General features: G+C 41.6%; 2 protein-coding genes across 4 annotated transcripts in view; one reads left to right on the forward strand and one right to left on the reverse strand.

Moving 5' to 3' along the window:
- Window positions 1-11,196, forward strand: part of vasnb (vasorin b) — a 24,025-nt gene extending 12,829 nt beyond the window's left edge. For both annotated transcript variants that reach the window (XM_035655528.1, XM_035655527.1), the window contains one exon: window positions 7,220-11,196. In XM_035655528.1, coding sequence (XP_035511421.1) covers window positions 7,227-9,305 — 2,079 coding nt within the window. In that variant the 5' untranslated portion in view covers window positions 7,220-7,226 and the 3' untranslated portion in view covers window positions 9,306-11,196. The remainder of the gene's footprint in view (window positions 1-7,219) is intronic.
- Window positions 1-17,730, reverse strand: part of LOC118323534 (mitochondrial import inner membrane translocase subunit tim16-like) — a 106,165-nt gene that overhangs the window by 41,751 nt on the left and 46,684 nt on the right. The gene's annotated exons all lie outside the window — the stretch shown is intronic.

The following is a 17,730-nucleotide window of genomic DNA, read 5'->3' on the forward strand; positions in this document are numbered from 1 at the left end:
GTGTGTGTGTGTGTGTGTAACCAGAGCTGGGTGTGTGCCTGTGTCAAACATGGCCCGTTATCTGTGTTGTCTGGGCCACAGTTACATCAGAGGACACAGAATACCAAGCAACAGTGGAAACACTAATCTAGAGCCTGACCTCTGACCTCAAGGAGTCGCTCTCTGCCTCACTGCTTCATGGGCTTTGTTGTCCTTTGGACTGATGCTATCTGGAATGACTGTTCGGCTTTTAGGTTTCTTCTTTCCTCTTTTGTGTTAATATTTTAAAATCAAATATGGTTCTTTGGCACGTGGAAATGTAACTACTGACTTGAATCTCAAAATCAAACAGAGTTGTCCCACATGCCTCCTATAGTGCCGCAAATATTCATTGTTTTTGTGAGTTTTACCATTCCACTACCCTCCCATTCACCCCTGGACTGTATATTATGCTCTCTTTCAAGTGCTCCAGCTGCAGGCTCTAATGGTAATGCTTCACACTGTCCTTATAAGCAGGCCTGGTCAAAACCATAAATCCTGAGATGAAAAGGGCCGCCCTTCACACCAATAATAAGCTGCTTCACAACTCATTTAGATGTGCATGATGTAGGGAGCAAAAAGCATAGACTGAAATAATGTTTAAGAAAAGTGAACGAATGTCTGTAACTAGGATGCAGCCCGACAGGGACCTGTCTGTTGTTCAAGTGGTTGTTTGTGTTAATTAAAACAACAACCCTTTGACATCGATCAGCGCTGGCAGAGCTAATGCACGATGGATGTGACTACTACAGGGTCTTTTCTTGTGGTCAGACTAAAATCAGTTGGAAAGCTTTGTTTGTGCAGCACACTGTAAAAGTAGTACAGCCCATAATCCCCCTTCATACCACTACAAAGCATAGCATTGATTGTGGCTTTAAGATGAGTATTGCCAGTGACAGACATAGTAAAACTATCATCCTTTCATTCCTCATGTATTCCTCTCTCCTGTCTGGGTTTGTATTCTGCCCGCTTGATTGACCTTAATGCGAGTGCAGTATTAGTAGATCATATTTTGGATTATCTCTCTCTTTTTTTAGCAAGTCTACTACTGGAATTACATATGTTTATATGCAGCCAAGTCTTGATCTTTAGACACCAAATCTGTTGCTGGTCAAATCTGAGCACGTAGATATATCTTAGCTCTAAGGTAGACAGATGAAGCTTACCATGACAGTACAAAATTACAAAAGAAAACCGCTATTGGCTTTTGTGTGATCAGATTTATTTCCAGTATAAATACATGAATTTTATAACATTTTATTCAAGAAAAAATATATTTTAGAACTTAAGGAAAATAAATCTGCTTTCCCAATATGCTGCAGAAACCCCCGAGCACCTCAAGAGCCCTTAAATGGAAAACCTTGAACACAGGATCAACAGTGTTGCTCTCTTACTCCTCACATTTCTGTCTCCAAATATGACTTCCTTTTTGATCCATACATATCCTGCTTGCTTATGTAATAAAGTTTAACAGGTACAACCAGGTGTAAAGCACTACGTTAGAGATGCATTAGGTCATGCCAAAAACAAACACATTAACATAGCTGACATTTTCAAACTCATAGTTGTGCTGCGTGTTTTGGCCTTCTCTCCTGCGCTACTGCTTTAACAAATCTTTTGAACCTTGGATATTCTACACAACTCTTGTTCCCCCTTCCCAATTCTCTCTTGACCCCTTTGTCATGTTGACGGATTACCCCATTGGATTGTGGATAACAGGGTCCAGCTGTGGCAAGGACTGACTGTTGGAGGAGTGGTCCTTTGTCTTCTTAAAGGGTCAGGGATGGAAAAGGGGCAAAAACAGGGAGGCGAAAGGGAGACATTGGAAAAGGGGGGGGGGGCACATCAGCCTTCATCATCAGAATCTCTCTGTGTACCTGCATATGTTATCATTTACAGCCAATGTGAATTCATGTCTCTGTGCTACTGTAGTAAATCTACATGGGGAGTTGCTATTGTAGTATGTTTTAGTAGTGCACCCCAATGAACTGACCTACAACACTGTAGATCATACTCTAATGCACATACCACAAGCGTTGGACCTTTAATAGATAAAGCCCCCAAAGAGAAGGGGCCTCTTTAATGGGAGTATGCACTCTCTAGTGTGCAGCCTTATCCCCTTACTGTGACTTGGCGTGGTGCCCCACCTGAAGTCTCCGGCCCGGCCTGCTGTATTATGCAAGTGCACAGTGACCTGCGACTCCTCCGCACACATACACACACACAACGCGATTTTCTACCCCACCGTGTACCCTTCTTTGCCCCTCAGTGTTGGCCTTCAGCTCTGAAGATAAGGGCTCTTGACGCATGGCCTGCCGGGATTTAATTGCTGAAGCCCACTTCACCCTCCCAAAGGCAGGTCTTATCCACCTCTCCACCCCGGTGCCCCTGCTGACAGAAGCCTGCTTTTGTCTCCGCTGTTCCCCTGCTTGTGTTTTCTTTCCCTCCTCATTTTGAAAAGAAAGAAAAAGCTGGATAAGACGTGAGCTGAGGGAGAGGGAGAAATGCTTTTCTTCCCTTTGCCTCTTTGATTTTTTTTTTTAACCATGTATTTCACTTAGTGTTGCGCAAAAGACGTTTCCCAAGCTTTCTTTGTATTTGCTCCTTACTGTTTCTGGCCCTTGGGTGATTCCGCAATCAGCCAACACGTTTTATTCTAATACAACCCACAAACCTAGACTCAAGCATAAAGAAAACACAGATGTAAGAACAATTGTTATATAACAAATCTGGTCAAGAAGATGTTTGGACTCCCATTCATATAAGCAGCACCATCATTCATCCAATCCATCGTCTGTTTATAAATCCAGAAAGACTCCCTGTTAATCTCTAAATGCCAAGCCAATGAGACAGACAAGCTCACTTTTTCAAACTCAGCTGCTGCCTGTCTCAGGAATGTCTCAACAAGCGCGCAGGGGAGAGAAAAGGAAATTACAACTCAAGAGAGGAGGAGAAGGGAAGGCAAGAGGGGAGGGGGCATTCCTTCTTCTTGAGATGACAAGCCTGTCTTTCTGCTATCTCTCTCTGGGCCCTCCACCTGCACTCACTTCAAAACACTTAAAGTTAAAGCAGACAGGAGTCACACTGCACCAGGGTATACTGTGGATCCATACTGTGGCTGACGCCACAATTACGCCTTTTCTTACCCACTGATAAGACCCGCACAAGTAACTCGTATCCGAAATGAAAGAGAAACAGGAGAATCTAACAAATCAAGCTACGGTTTATCTGTGATCTTGCAGTGTTCACTGACTGAACCCCTCCCCATCCACCTCCAACACAGTTTCTCCTCCACTGGGTTATCAGATGTGCCTGGCCCAGTTTGGAATGAGGCACACTCAAATAAACATTCTGCCCCGGGGAGAATCACCATGTTGAGTTTCTAAGACAAATATTCTCAGTTTTATCTGCATAGCTCACTCTCCTCTCATGGCTGTCTTGATGTTGTTGTATGTTCTGGCACAGGACTCTATTACCCGTCTTTGGCCCTGATATAATGTACCAAAGTCAAGTTTCTCCATCTCCGGAAGGAATGAGATTGGATTTTTGGAGAACTTCAGACACATGTGATACTTCGCTCACACAAACAGTAAAGTGTAGTGTTTGTTCTGAACAGGTGCCCTTTAACATAAAGTATGCGTGTGCACCCTCTTTGACACACACACACACACAGGATTCTACTCTGAAACTGAAATTCAGCACCCCACACACAGTGACGATACAAAAGCCTGAGACCATCTGCATACACTCCAGCTGTTGCTCGAGTCTCCCTATCCCCTTCATCTCCTGTTTATCTTCCCAAATCCTTTTGTTTTCCCTTGTTCCGTACACATATACTGCACGGCAGCCACACTTTTCTTCCATCTGCACCTCCATCATTTCTGAGCCCTGTAATGAAATCTGCCCTTTCCTCTCTGACTTTTTAAAGTTTTACGTTTTGGCTATTCTATGAACTAACTCCAGTTATTATTAATTACTACAATCAAAACTTTTATCTATAACATTTTCAAAAATATTTTCTTTACTTTGGACTTCTCTCCAGCAACTGAGGCATGACTCAAAAATTCTTTACAATTCCGTACATGTAATTACTCACCTGAATTCCCACTGGCACTGTGTGCACATTATGGGATAACTGCAACCCTCCACTTCAACTGCCCATTCAATTGCAGCCAACAGCAAACTATTGCTATCAGATGTTATCCGTTACTTTCTGGACAAAACTTTCCATAAACAATTACAAATACTGAGAGGGTCTACATTTTCTGCTTGGCTGCTAAAGTTTGGGTAGTTTTTTCTGTGCTGTTAGCAGGTGCTGACTCTGAAAACTAGTTAGCTGCTTTGTTCAATCAAGCCTTGAGGTTTGAGCAGGGTCATTTTATTGGCATTTGGCTGCACAGAATAACATTTCTGCCATGTCTGAAAGAGTTATCTGCATAATAAGTAACATGTTGGCAGAGGAGTTCAAGTGAATGCCAGGATTGCTTTTAGTTTATACACTGGAGAAGGCAAAATAAGAGATCGGGGAATCTTTCCAAGGAGGTTGCGATTTCAAGGAGAAGCGGAAAGAACAGTATGCTGAAAGAGAAGGAAAATAAATGCCATAGCTGTGGTGTGATGAGATGATACTAGACCTTCCTTTGCCTCTTTAATGAACCCCCCAAAAACCCTTGATCTCCTCTCCAAGTTCTGACATTCAAGCAGTGATTATTTTGTAAAAGAATGTTTCATTAAATAAAAGAGGGAAAGGAAAGAGAAGTACATTTAAAAAATGAGAATATTGTTTAAGTTGGCAGCAGCCCTGATGCTACTTTAACATGCAAGTAAATTGACACCTGTAAATGTAACAAAACTACAGCAGCACTTAATTGTTTTGTGTGTCCTTTACAGACATAGAGTACGAGAGCTTTCTGTGTATTTGGAACAAGGGCTAATCCATGTATTTTTTCATTTTGAAATAAATTACGGGAAAGAAATCAGAGAGAGAGGGAGATAATGTTTGTCTGTAAAATATATGTGCATTTATTCCCCAACATATATGAACACTGACCATAGAGAGAAATTTGATTTGAAGAGATTTTGAGAGGGCAACTGTGCTTCTACGGACTGTTTCAATGTCTCTATATCTAATGGATGACATTGTGCATTGTGCATTACAAAAAGTATATTAACACTGTAACTTCAGAGCAAAAGAACATGGTTCCAAGATAGAACAGGAAATGAGAAACATAAAACGTCTAAAGCAGTTTGACATTTCTGGTGTAATAGGCCACAACCGTAGGTAAGCAGTGTAAGAACAGAATGTTCTGTGTTTGTGTGTGCTCCATCTGTGTAAAACTGTAAGTCACACATACTTGGCTTCTCATTCAGGTATTTGTGCAGTGCAGATGTCAACAACTGCATCATTTAAGGCCCTAAAAAGGCTCCCTCAGGCATTCAAGTCGACCAACATACAGTACTTGTGGGTGTCATAAATCATAAACAGTGTTCATACATCTAAAGTAAAATGAAAACACAAAACTTAGAAGTACCTAAGCCAAAAATCTCCACTCTCAAAGCCATCATATGACAATGTGATTATTTCCATTTCAAATATTCAAATATTTTTAGTTTACATGAGTCATTTTGTAGATCAAACACCAAATTAATTTGCCTTAAAAATTATATACCTTGAAAATGTAATGTAAAATGTAAATGTAATGCATTTTACAAATTTTCATGTCTTTGAACAAACCCTGTTTGAAGCATGTTTTTGGAGCAATCAACTGCTCACTACCCTTAGCCCAGTTAATAAATCATGACATTAACAAAACCAATTGCAGGACAATAGGGCAATTTTGAGTGTATTTGAGCAAATCAGACGCCTCTGGTTAAGGAGTAAGGACAAAACTTTTTGTATTGACTCTCTACTGAGTAAAAAGAGAGAAAGACAAAAAGAAGAGAAATGGTCAGCAGATTGAAATGTTGCCCTGTCCCCCAAGGCCATCTCATTAGAAAGCAGAGGATGATAAAGTGTCCCACAGAGTCTTGTCAGCAACTAGTTTCTTCTTTATCTCTTCTCATTCCTCTCTCCTTTCCATCATCCCTTCCCTTCTGTTCAACCCTTTTAAGTACCGTGTTGACACTCAACCAGGGTGTTTGTAGGCTCTGGTGAAATGGCCTTAAATCACAGTATGTTATCTTCCTGAAGACCTTCTCTCTTTGGTCTCTGTTTATTTCTTCCTTTTTACAGTTTTAGAGACACTCATCTGGTTAGTTGCACTGGCTGTCAATCTGCGTAATGACAACACAGAAAGTGTGTGTTATTTATATTGTGCCCATAGTCAGGGAAGCAGCTCCGGGCTATCAGTGAAGCTCCTCTCCAAGTTTAGAACGCCACAAAGTAAATCATCCACAGATGCGTGGCCATGTACAGCATGGTAGACATACAGCCACACAGTATGGTTATATGAAACTGGATAGACCAGAGCAGTGTTTATGGTGTATCATTCAGAGGGCATATGTGAAGCTTTCCACTGTTTCAGTGACTCTTTGAGAGACAAAGTCACTATTTTCACTGTTTCACATCATCTCAGAAACAAAACAAGTTGGATTAGTTAATTACCACTGTGTGTGTGTATATATATGTATATGTATATGTATATATATAGGGTGTGTGTGCGTGTGCAGTCATTAGAGAAGGAAACAATGATTTTGTCATTCCAAAGTACTATCTATTACACAGATCATTGCAGAATGTGGTATTCTTCTAGCCAGAAAAGAATGGCCAGATGCCACTATGTCAACTCCACAAGTATGGCACAAAACCTCTAAAGCATGAGGTCATGGCTGAAGCCCTATTGTTTGTGAGACCTTGTGACAAAAGACTGCCTTTGATCACTGGCTATGCATAGTTAAACCTTTGATAGTAATCTCACTCTATGAAACACATTAAAGAACCACATAGTGAATCAATTGTGGACTTAGGCTGGTATGGAAACTAAACAGGGAGAAAAAAAGCTTTGTATCTGTCATATATTTCTTGTTGAAAAAGCCGGATGTTCCTAAACTTAAACATGAGACATACAACTGACAGAGGCCAATGATAGCATGTGTACTACTGCTGTAACCATTTACAATCTGTCAGAATTTACTTCATATTATATAAGTACACTGAATGGTTATGCAAGTCATTGACAGTTTTTATTTTCTCTTGTTTTAGGCTGAGCATGGAGAAAGAAAGAATCTACACCATGAAGGTCTTTCTCACTCCGCTGATGCCCTTTCTGCTCTTCCTTATTGTTCCTGATGGCACCCTGTCCAGTGACTGCCCGAAGGACTGCTCCTGTTCCACGCCAGAATCCATCTTGTGTTTCCAGAGACGCTCCTCTACCATTCCCAAGGGAGTGTCCCATTCCACAAAAAGCCTCTACCTATTTTCCAATGGCATTGAGGGCTTGACATCTGAGGACTTTGATGGTCTGGAGAACCTGGAAATGCTGGACCTCAGTCAAAACAAATTGACTGAACTTCCTGAAAGGGTGTTTGAACATTTGACCTCTTTGAGAAACCTGGACTTGTCATCCAACCAGATCACCCACATTTCAGGGGAATGCTTCCAGGGTATGGTACTGCTTGAGCGCCTTTATCTGTATAGTAATCATATTAAGACCATCCACCCTGCAGCTTTTAATGGCTTGGTGCACCTACTAGAACTGAAACTGCAGGGCAACCAGTTGACATCCCTGCCTGCACTCTCAATGCCTCAGCTGCTGCTGCTGGACCTTCGCTTTAATGTCTTACCCACCTTGGGTCCATCAGACCTCCAGACCCCAAACCTGGAGTCACTTAAATTGGGTGGTGTGGGGCTCACCAGCCTGAATGAGGAACTCATAGGTAGTCTAAAGAACCTCCACGAACTGGACATCTCAGAAAACCAACTTGAGTCCTTCCCGTCAGTGTTAAAGGAGACCCAGGGGCTGATTCACCTTAGCTTGGCTGGGAACCCAATGGGTCCTCTTAAGGTTCAGGATCTTCAGAACCTAGGAGAGCTGCAGGAGTTGGATATTAGTAGCCTCAGTCTGCAGGGCCTCCCTGAAGAGTTCTCCCAGCTCTTACCCCACCTCAGAAAGCTCACAGTAGCAGAGAACCCCTTCAACTGCCTCTGCACCTTAGCGTGGTTTCCAAGATGGCTAAGAACACAGAGCATCACCCTGGAGAGAACAGAGGAGACCCGCTGCCATTTCCCACCTATCAATGCTGGAAAGGTATTGGAAAGACTGGAACACAGGGATTTTGGTTGTCCTACCACAACTACAGTCACCACTAGTACTGTCAAAACTACTACTACCCTGCCTGTTCCTGTCACAACGTTTCCAAGTACTACTAGAGCTATTCCCGTCCCCAGGGCCAGTAACAACCCCACAGAAGATGACGACTATCCCCTGCCCCCTGTCCCTGCATCCCCCAGTAGCAGCAGCAAGGATCCAGATGAGGAGCAGCATTTCTGTCCCTCTCACACCTGTCTGAATGGAGGTACTTGTCATTTGGACCAGCATGGTCAGATAGAGTGTAGCTGTCCACATGGCACCTCTGGCATGTATTGTGAAGTCCAAAACAATCCCCCACCTTCACCACCTGAAGCTAAAATTACCATGGAAACTATCACTGTAGACACATCAGACATCAGCTCACATCAAGCAACTGCAACCTCAATCCTGCTGGACCTCCACCGCTACATTGAAATGCGGCCTTACATCCGTGGAATCCGCCTAACCTATCGCAATCTCTCTGGGCCAGACCGCAGGCCGATTCAACTCAGCCTCCCAGCAACCTTCCCGGAGTACAGACTTAGAGGCCTGAAGCCAAACTCCACCTACACCGTGTGTGCCAGTCCACTAGGTGCCCCTAGTGGCATTGACAGTGTCTGCACTGAGGCCCAAACAGCCGCTGAAACTGTCAGGGGCCATGATGCACAATTTGACGATCAGAGACTGACCACTATGCTGGTGCCTGCAATTGCTATCTTGCTACTGCTGGTACTGATAGCAATAGCAGTGGGAGTGGTATGCTATCTCCGCAGGAAGAGGGCCAAGGGCCACCTGGACTTAGACTGTGAGCCCTCTCAGTTAGAGTTGGATGGCGTTAAGGATGGATTGGATAATGGGGCACTGCCTCAAAAACAGTCCCAAATTATGATCCCTGAACCTGCTGTTCAGACTGGCAATCTGGAATATGAGGTGTTGCTACTACAGGATCACTGTTCATCAAATAACAATATGTCTTCACACAAGCCTTCCTACTTTTGACACCTGGCTTTGACAACTCAGCCTTAAAGAAGGATTTAAATTCTTCAGCTCAGTTTTCCCCACTGGTGAAATACAGAGAGCAGCAAAGGAGGACACCGTATCAGCCAGCCAACCAGCAAAAGAGAAACTGGACATATGGTTTACTCAATGCCCTCCGGTTGTCTAAGTAGACATTAAACAACTTCAAAAACATTTGTATGGACAAAAAGCATTGAAAGTGCCTCTACTCCATTTACATGCTGTATCCTGCTTTAATAATATTTCCTCATTCACATCTTGGACTGGCAAACTATCAGCTCCCATGCTATGATGTTGATACTGATGGTGAGAAGTCAAGGGCTGAAAGCTAGGGTTAAGAGACAGTGACCCTTTGCCCTCCTTATGTGTTCATAAAGGAGAGCGCACTGAAATGGGATTGTGTTGCGTTTTTCTCCATCACAACAACCCAACTAAACACTAGCAGCAATTGTTTTTGCTGCATGTTGCAACTCCTCAGTACTACCCCAAAGGGATCAGTGCTTGCTGTGAATGACCTTTAAGACACCAAATGAAGTCGTGCAGAGAAAATAGCTGATGCTTGTATTGCTTTATTTGGCTCTAAAACGCTTGTGACTTTTTTTGTATGTATGTTTTTTATACCTATGTCTTTATGTTATTTTTTTTAACATTGTGACTGTTAACAGCTCTCTATACCCTCCACCCCCCACCTCTTGTGACTACCAGACAAAACAGCCGATTAAAATCTTTGAAGATTAAAACTCGTTTGGTACCAGTAAAGTCAATCAAAGAGATTTGCCCCCAGAATGTCAGACAGTCTAAGTAGACGTGAGTCTGGACAGACTAAACCCCCCCTTCACGATTCTGCCCTCAGCCTGCTTTACCATCACAAAGGGAGAACGTAAGCAGGATTACAATAGGTACAGAGGAAAGCAGTTGACTAAACCCCTTCTGTTTCAGTGCTGCACTGAGTTTCAACCAGTTTAGAGCTTGCCTTAATTACAGTAAGCACTCACATGACTATACCACAGCAAAAGAGAACTTCAGAGGTTTTATTTATTATTTATATTCCCTGCAAGGGAAATTCTGTTTTATCCCTCAACCACAATTCACATATTACATACTACTTGGCCTGGCCCACAACAAGAAAAGCAAATAATGATTGTGTATTGTGTTTCCCTTGAGTAAAAATAGCCTACTCAATGTAATGCTGTGCATAATTTCTCCTTGGCATGGGGAGTCCCAGTTTTGCTCACTTGCAACCAGCCAGACTATGGAAAGGCCAGAGGCACAGGACAAAAAACTTCAGTGTTTATATTGTTGTATAGAGGACAATGAGACTTGCAAAGTGGGAGATACAGACACAGAGTGATGAGATCCAAATCTGTGAATACAGGGCAAAGAAGGAGTCAGAGTGTGTGTGTGTTTGTGTATGCGCGTGTGCATGTAGATCTGTCAACTTCAGTGCAAGTACATGTTCTGTCTTGTGCAAAGACCTGCAGACATCAAGTTACTATCAGTTACCCCCTCTTTGTGCCTGCATGCGCAGGAGTACATTAAGCCCCAAACAACTTTACTTATAGGCAAACACACCAAAGACACATCTGTGAATATCGGTAAAGTTACTTTCCTACAGTATTTCCAGCACACAATTAACAGTTCCATGTTAACAAAAGGCTTTGACAGCCCACAAAAAAAACAATCAAGCAATACAAACTGGAATATTTGTCTGTAAAATAGAATACATTGAAGATAACCAAAAGTATTTTCAATGTGATTGTTAATTTTTCCCTGTTTATTTTGGGAACCTTGTTGTCATTCATTGTCTTTTTTTTAATCTGTGAACTTATTTGTACAAGTGAAAAAGTGATATTATCATTAAATGAATATCCAAAAAAAATTTCTTTTTTGAAGTTTCCACCTTTTGCTTGTAAGAGGAAGGATTAGATTGACAAGCAAAGGGGGGATTATGTTTGTTAACTTCCCTCTCTCTTAAGCCATCACTCAGCAGGGTGATGGGAGAGATCATAGGAGGGGGAGTCCAGGAAGGAGGAGAAAGAGCAGGAACAAAGGTATACGTGAAGGTATAATTATTCTGGATATTACAATCACACACACTATAGTCTGACGGTAATGTGAGTGTCTAAAGGATGTGTCTCAAGCTCAGTGGCTTGGGACCACTGCTTGTATTATCATCTCATAGGAGGGTCACTTCAGCGTTCAACTACTACAAGAAAACGCAATATTTCTTAAAATATTGTCATACTAACATTATATTTAACAAAAAACATTTCTACATCATCACCGAAACCTGCTCTCGTTTTAGCAATCATGCACACATTTGGGCATCTTTGACATTATCTTGCTCCAAACTAAACACATTTCAAAAGTAGAATTGGGTATTATTTTACTTGTATATGAACAGGTAGTAAATTGATATGAAACAACTACTAGATAAAAATAATATCTTGCAGTCCAGATTATATTTTTGACATCATGTCACGGACCAGAGGGAGGGGCATGGAGTGAAATTACCCCGGGGGCTGGCAGTTTGAGGTCTCTGATCTAGAGCCATGCTATGAAAGGTTGTGCTTTGAACTGAATGTTAACATCAGCATGGTAACATGCTCACAATGACACTGCTAGTATGTTGATGGTCAGCAGTTATAATGTTTATAACATGTTCACCAACTTAATTTAGCATGTTAGCATGCTAACATGTGCAAAACACAAAGTACAGCTGAGGCTGATGGAAATGCCATTATTGTTTTTATTATAAAAAAAGTAAAGTACTGGACAAATAGGATTTTTGACCTGATGGTGGTACTACAGGAAAAGTCAGGGGATCACCAAAGTGACATAATAATATTACAATTTATCGGGAGGAGAGCTTGAGTGTGTGTAGAAAATTTCCTGGCAACCCATCTAATAGTTATTGGGATATTTCAGGGTGGACCGACTTAAAGATAGATGCTGCTATCATGGCCAAAAAGTGTTAAATCATCCAGGCCCCTTAGACGATTTCCAAGATGACGTGATTAATAACAAAATATGTAATTGCTCTGTGAAAGGATTAGATTCTCTTTGCTGCTTTCAACAGTGCACCACCACCCAAAATTATTTTACAAGAACATTTAATGTGTGCTTTCAGTAAGTGAGAGGTCCTGGAATTCTTCCTTACCAGCAGTGAGCTGGAGGCACAGTGGAAATAAAAATTATGATTGAAAACACACAGGTTAAGGTCGTAAGTAGATTTAACCATTGTGAGTGACTCACTGGTCTAAGCATAATGGGTGAGCATTGTTTGCAAACCCAAACAATAAACAGGCTGACCACCCACGTGTTTTATAGGTAAGATGCTGGTAGGGGATTGATGCAGAATGCACGCACACACGCCCACACCTACACCTACAAACAAATGCACAGATATACTGGCCCATAGCTGGGAGCTATTGTGCAAGGTCTCACGCTAGCAACACAAACACATAAAACAGCACCACTCCTGTCATGCAGGACCTATTACATCAATTTACTCATAGAGAGAAAACTTCCTAGAGAAACAATGCACCCCCTGGAGGTCAGTAGGCTTTCAGTTCTTCGTCCTTCCTGTAATGTTATAACCTCTACGTGTACTGAATTTTTGAATGTCCCTTAATATACACACATTCCTTTAAGGTCTAAAGGAGTTGAGCCTGTTGTAGCCTCTCATTTTAGCCAAATAAAAAAAAAGTAAGATGGTGAGTTCAATGGATGGGCCTTAATTGCGAGCATATGTGTATATAATGGAGGGACTCCAGGTAAAAAGACAGATAGGATATGTAGATGATGTCAGATAAGAATAATGCCTGAGGTTGAAAGAATGCATGCATGTCTCTGTCCTTCTCTCTGGCCAGGCATCTGCAACTGTTCATGTATGTGGATATGAAAAAGAGAGGGAGAACAGATGGAGAGTGTGTGTGTGTGTGTCTGTTTCTCTCCTTTCCTTCCATAAAACAGTCCTTCTTTTCTTCCCCTGGCTTTAAGAGAAACCTGGTCACTGGATGGGAGCCAACTTTGACGCTCACACTCGGCTTGCGCTGCTCAATGGCCACTATTGTAGTTTCAAGGAAGCTTTTTTTTTTTTTTTTACAATCATCAACCCAAAAAAAATTCCACACAGAATTACTCCTGAGTAAATATTTTTTCACTCCCTTCCTTCTACCCTCCTTTCTGCTTATTTCGCACTCTGTATTTTTTGTTTCTAATTTGTTTCCAAATTCAGGGCCGGGAGAAGGCAGCCAAGGACAATGTGTTGAAGCACCGGGTCATGCGGCTGCCAGTAGTGCTGGCATTTCCTCTTCACTTCTCAATCGTTGATTCAAATGACTTTTTCTGTCTCTTGGTTTTCCATCTTCCAAATAGCTCTACTGCCCACATAGCACAGCTGACCTCCCACTAACCTCAAACCATCACTCCAACCTCAGCCAAGAGTATTTACAGTCAACAGTTGGGGGCATGAAATTAACTCCACATAAATCATAAGCTGAAGTATTCAACTGACCATAAACTACAAGAAAGATGGCATACAAATAACTGAAGGATATCATCGATGACACAAAAAACGATGTTAATGGAAGCAGCAAAAAAATGCTTTATTAAATCTTAACTAATTAACTTTAAAAATCTTTATTCTTGAGCTGCATTCAGTTCCTGTGATGTTGCTACATTCTACCCAACAAGCGCCCATGATTAAATACAAAAAAAACTGTAGCAACAGAGAGTAAAAGAGTAGAGAAGGAAAAGAAGAGCTGAGTAGAGAAAACACACCACCACTTTGTTTTTGGAACCTGGTTCTCTGGCTCCAGTTTTTGGCTCTCCGCTTGTTTCCCTACAGTACTCACTCCAACTCTCCTGCCCCACATCCCACCTTTCCTCCCTCTAAATCTTTCTGAAGTACTAATAACAGATGAAGGGTGGTGTGCCACCGGTTCAGATGCTGCTCGGTGCCAGCAGATGGCCCAGATGCCGCTCTGACAAAAAGCGAGCGAGGGGAAAGATGAGAAGTGAGAGGGAAAGAAAAACAGGACAAGAAAGCAAAAGGAAAAATTTGACTTTGGTTAGCTCTTGGCAACATACATTAGCAGGCGCACATGCAATTTATTTTACATGCTGTTTGGTGCATTATTAGATATAAAAACAAATGACAGTGTGATTTCCCTCCGAAGATATTTTCTTCCATCCAGGCTCATCATTTGAGTCTTTTTCAGTTATTGTCTCTCCTCTGAGTAGAATATAGACTGACTCATTATCATTTCATTTTCAGACATGGAAAATGCAAGCTGGCAGGTAAGTAATGTATAACAGTAGTGACTCAGGGTTATAGATTTATGTAACTACGGGTCTATTCTAAGCCGGCCTGTAAACTGAGCAAAACAGGCAACTACCTAGAGCCACTTTCATTCCTGGGGGGCCTCTATGTGCATATTTGGTTGGGTTTTAGAGGCTGCATCTGAGGCTCCTGGTGCAGATATTTGTTTAGTGTGACAACATGGTCCAGCTCCACTTGCTTGAAATGTCAAGAAATAGTGAAAAAATAGCCATCAAAACTTCTCAGAGCCCCAAGTGATGTCTTATTGTTGCTTTTCATCCAAAAGTTCAAAGCTATTCAGTTTAGTATGATATATGGCAAAGAAAAGCAGCAAATCAGCAAATCCTCACATTCAAGAAGCTGGAACCAAAGAATGTTTGGCATTGCCGAGTCTTTAATGATGTTGAGGGAGGACCCCAAAACAAAATATGACTTAATGCCACAAAAACGGAGAAAGAAAGTTGAGTTTCTTCACAAGCACAAGGTGTTGAAAGACTCAGGGCAAAACATTAACATAAATGAGGAACCCAGAAATGGAGAGTGATGTTCCAGCTAATGCTGCAAGATAAGAGGGAGAGGATGGAAAGAATTAGAAATTAACGAGGTGGAGCAATGATAAAAAGTGAAGGGGGGGGGGTTAGACGATGTTATTGAGTCCAAGCAGCACCACATGCACTGAAGAGCTTATCCGTCTTTGGAAATGTACTGACGAGAGGTACCTTGTGTGTGCGTCTGAGAGACAGCAGTGGAATTAAAGAGCACCTAAACACAACCGCCCGTCACCTCTGGAAAGCAACCCAAGTGTGCTTCTCATTTCAAAGGAATGAAGGGACGGAAGACGGGGGACTTTTATTTATTCAGAATAACATAAGCAAACGAGTATTATGATATTAATGGAGAGGAGAGAGAGAAGGTCATCGAGGGTGAAGGGAGTGCAGGAAGGGGGTAAAATACTTGCATATATTGGGAAAAACTCTTCTATAATCAAGCATGCCATAAAAGTCTGTCAAATCCAAATAAGCTCCCTGAGACAGGCAGATAAAGCTAATAGCTCAAGCGTGTAGCTATCATTTAAACTAATCAGATCCAGTTATTTTAAAAGTAGGCACAAGTAAGAGTAGCTTAAATAGCTCTCTCTGATTTTACTGGCAGCAGGACACAATTCCTTGGCCCATCGTTTTTCTGAATTAAATCTAGCTATGACCATTTGGATACAAAGGCACAATTCATTGACAAGAACAATTAAACTTCTAAATTAAATTCCCTTGAGGTCAACAATAAAAGGCACTGAATTTGAAGCAAAATAGAGAACCATAGTGCTAAAGTAACCATCAAATCTGTTTGGGATGAGTGCACAGAGGTCTGAAAGTCAGCTAGCCCTGAGCAAGGTTGCTTACCTCAAATGGCTTTTGGAAGAACAGCTGCGATGAGAAGTGATGAACGTCTGAGCAGCTGTTCGAGGAGCTATTAGTTAGAAACTTCACAGGCAAATAAGGGGCTCGTTTTTTAAACTCTGATCAATTCCAGTAATTGTCACCAAGAGTTGTCACACTAGCATCTGGCGAGCCTCAGAATTCATACAATTTTCTTGTTTGTCAGGGTCCCAAAACCTCAACACGTCCAACCAAAACTGTCTCAAGACAAAAGAAACAGAAAAAAACACTAGCTGGGAGCTGTCATTTATACTTCAGACATACCAGAACTGTTGTACAGTGAGTAACTTTTGCAGATTGAGAAGGCAAAAGACTGTTTAGAAGAGTGTTTACTCAATACGGTGTTTCCAATACGTGCCTATAGCTGGTAAATACTAATGAACTGATATAGCTTATATATGTATTGTGTTTTGAAAGAGAACAGAAACGAAGGCCAAACCATCATTAACCCCCCTGTGACTGCAGCAACAGCAACACATTTAAAAGACCATGGGCTTTATAATCTAATAAAGTCACTGTGAGGGGCCACACATGCATCCACATGAAGGTGGGGGGCATCAGCAGGGGAGGATGATCTTGACACAGCCTGCTCGGCACAGTCCCCGGTGCTGATTAAAACAATATTACTCAGCGCTTTATTTCATCTCATCTGAACAGCAGAGCTTCTGCTGACCCAGCAGAAGAAACATACGGTATAAACACACACAAACAAATAATGTTAAACAGAGGGATATATGGTTGCTTGTGATATGCCGTAAAAAAGTAAATGCAGCACTGATTTCAGGTCAGGTATGCAGTTGCGAAGTCTGGCATTCAATTAAGGCATTGTATCTTGTATATTAATTTAACTGCACTCCTGGCTCCCTGCTGTTGTAAAGTTGCACCTATGGCTAAATATTAAAAGAAAATGGCCATAAAAACTCCAGCTGTATATACAGCTTTTAACCCATTAACAAAATATTTAAATAAGAGCCATATGAGGCATCTGCAGCATGTATTAGAACTGATCTTGAGTTGAGGCCTGGAGTTATTTGATGTAAACAGAATCAAAATACAGACTAAATCCCCAATCTCAACAACTAAATTAAGACCGAACACAATTTCTCATGTGCTAATATATTTTATTTTTTCAACAAGAGTTAATAGCCATACTTTTTATGAAATCTTTCATACATTTTTTTATCCTTTTTATTCTTACATTCCTCAGAGAGTCAAAACTTGTAGCACAAACAAAGCAGCAGAAACATCATCCATAACTTGAGAGTAGCCCACTGACGGGGAGCAGGCCAACCAAGTCTTCGGGGTCAAGCATTCAGGCCTCTGATACATCCCCCTTATCACCGGCATACATTCATCAAACACTGCTGTGTACACATCCTGCGCTAACTTTCAAACTCTACTTGCATCATTGCCGTGCTTTGTATACATATCTGCAGATTCCACACAGTTTGTGGCTGGAGCTCCTGTGTAATCTCAAACTGAGCTGAGCTATGCTGTAACGTGGGTGGGCATATTACGGGTAGAGGCAAGTTAAGAGAAAAGAAACATTCCACTCAAATTATTAGCACAAACAACACCAATCCAAATAGGTGTAGCACATAGGAAATAAAGTAATACCACCTTTAGAGAAATGAAGTATTGTGTGTGT

This window comes from Morone saxatilis, unplaced genomic scaffold (assembly GCF_004916995.1).
Source record: "Morone saxatilis isolate NCDOM2014 unplaced genomic scaffold, NCSU_SB_2.0 Contig14, whole genome shotgun sequence".
Lineage (NCBI taxonomy): Eukaryota > Metazoa > Chordata > Actinopteri > Moronidae > Morone > Morone saxatilis.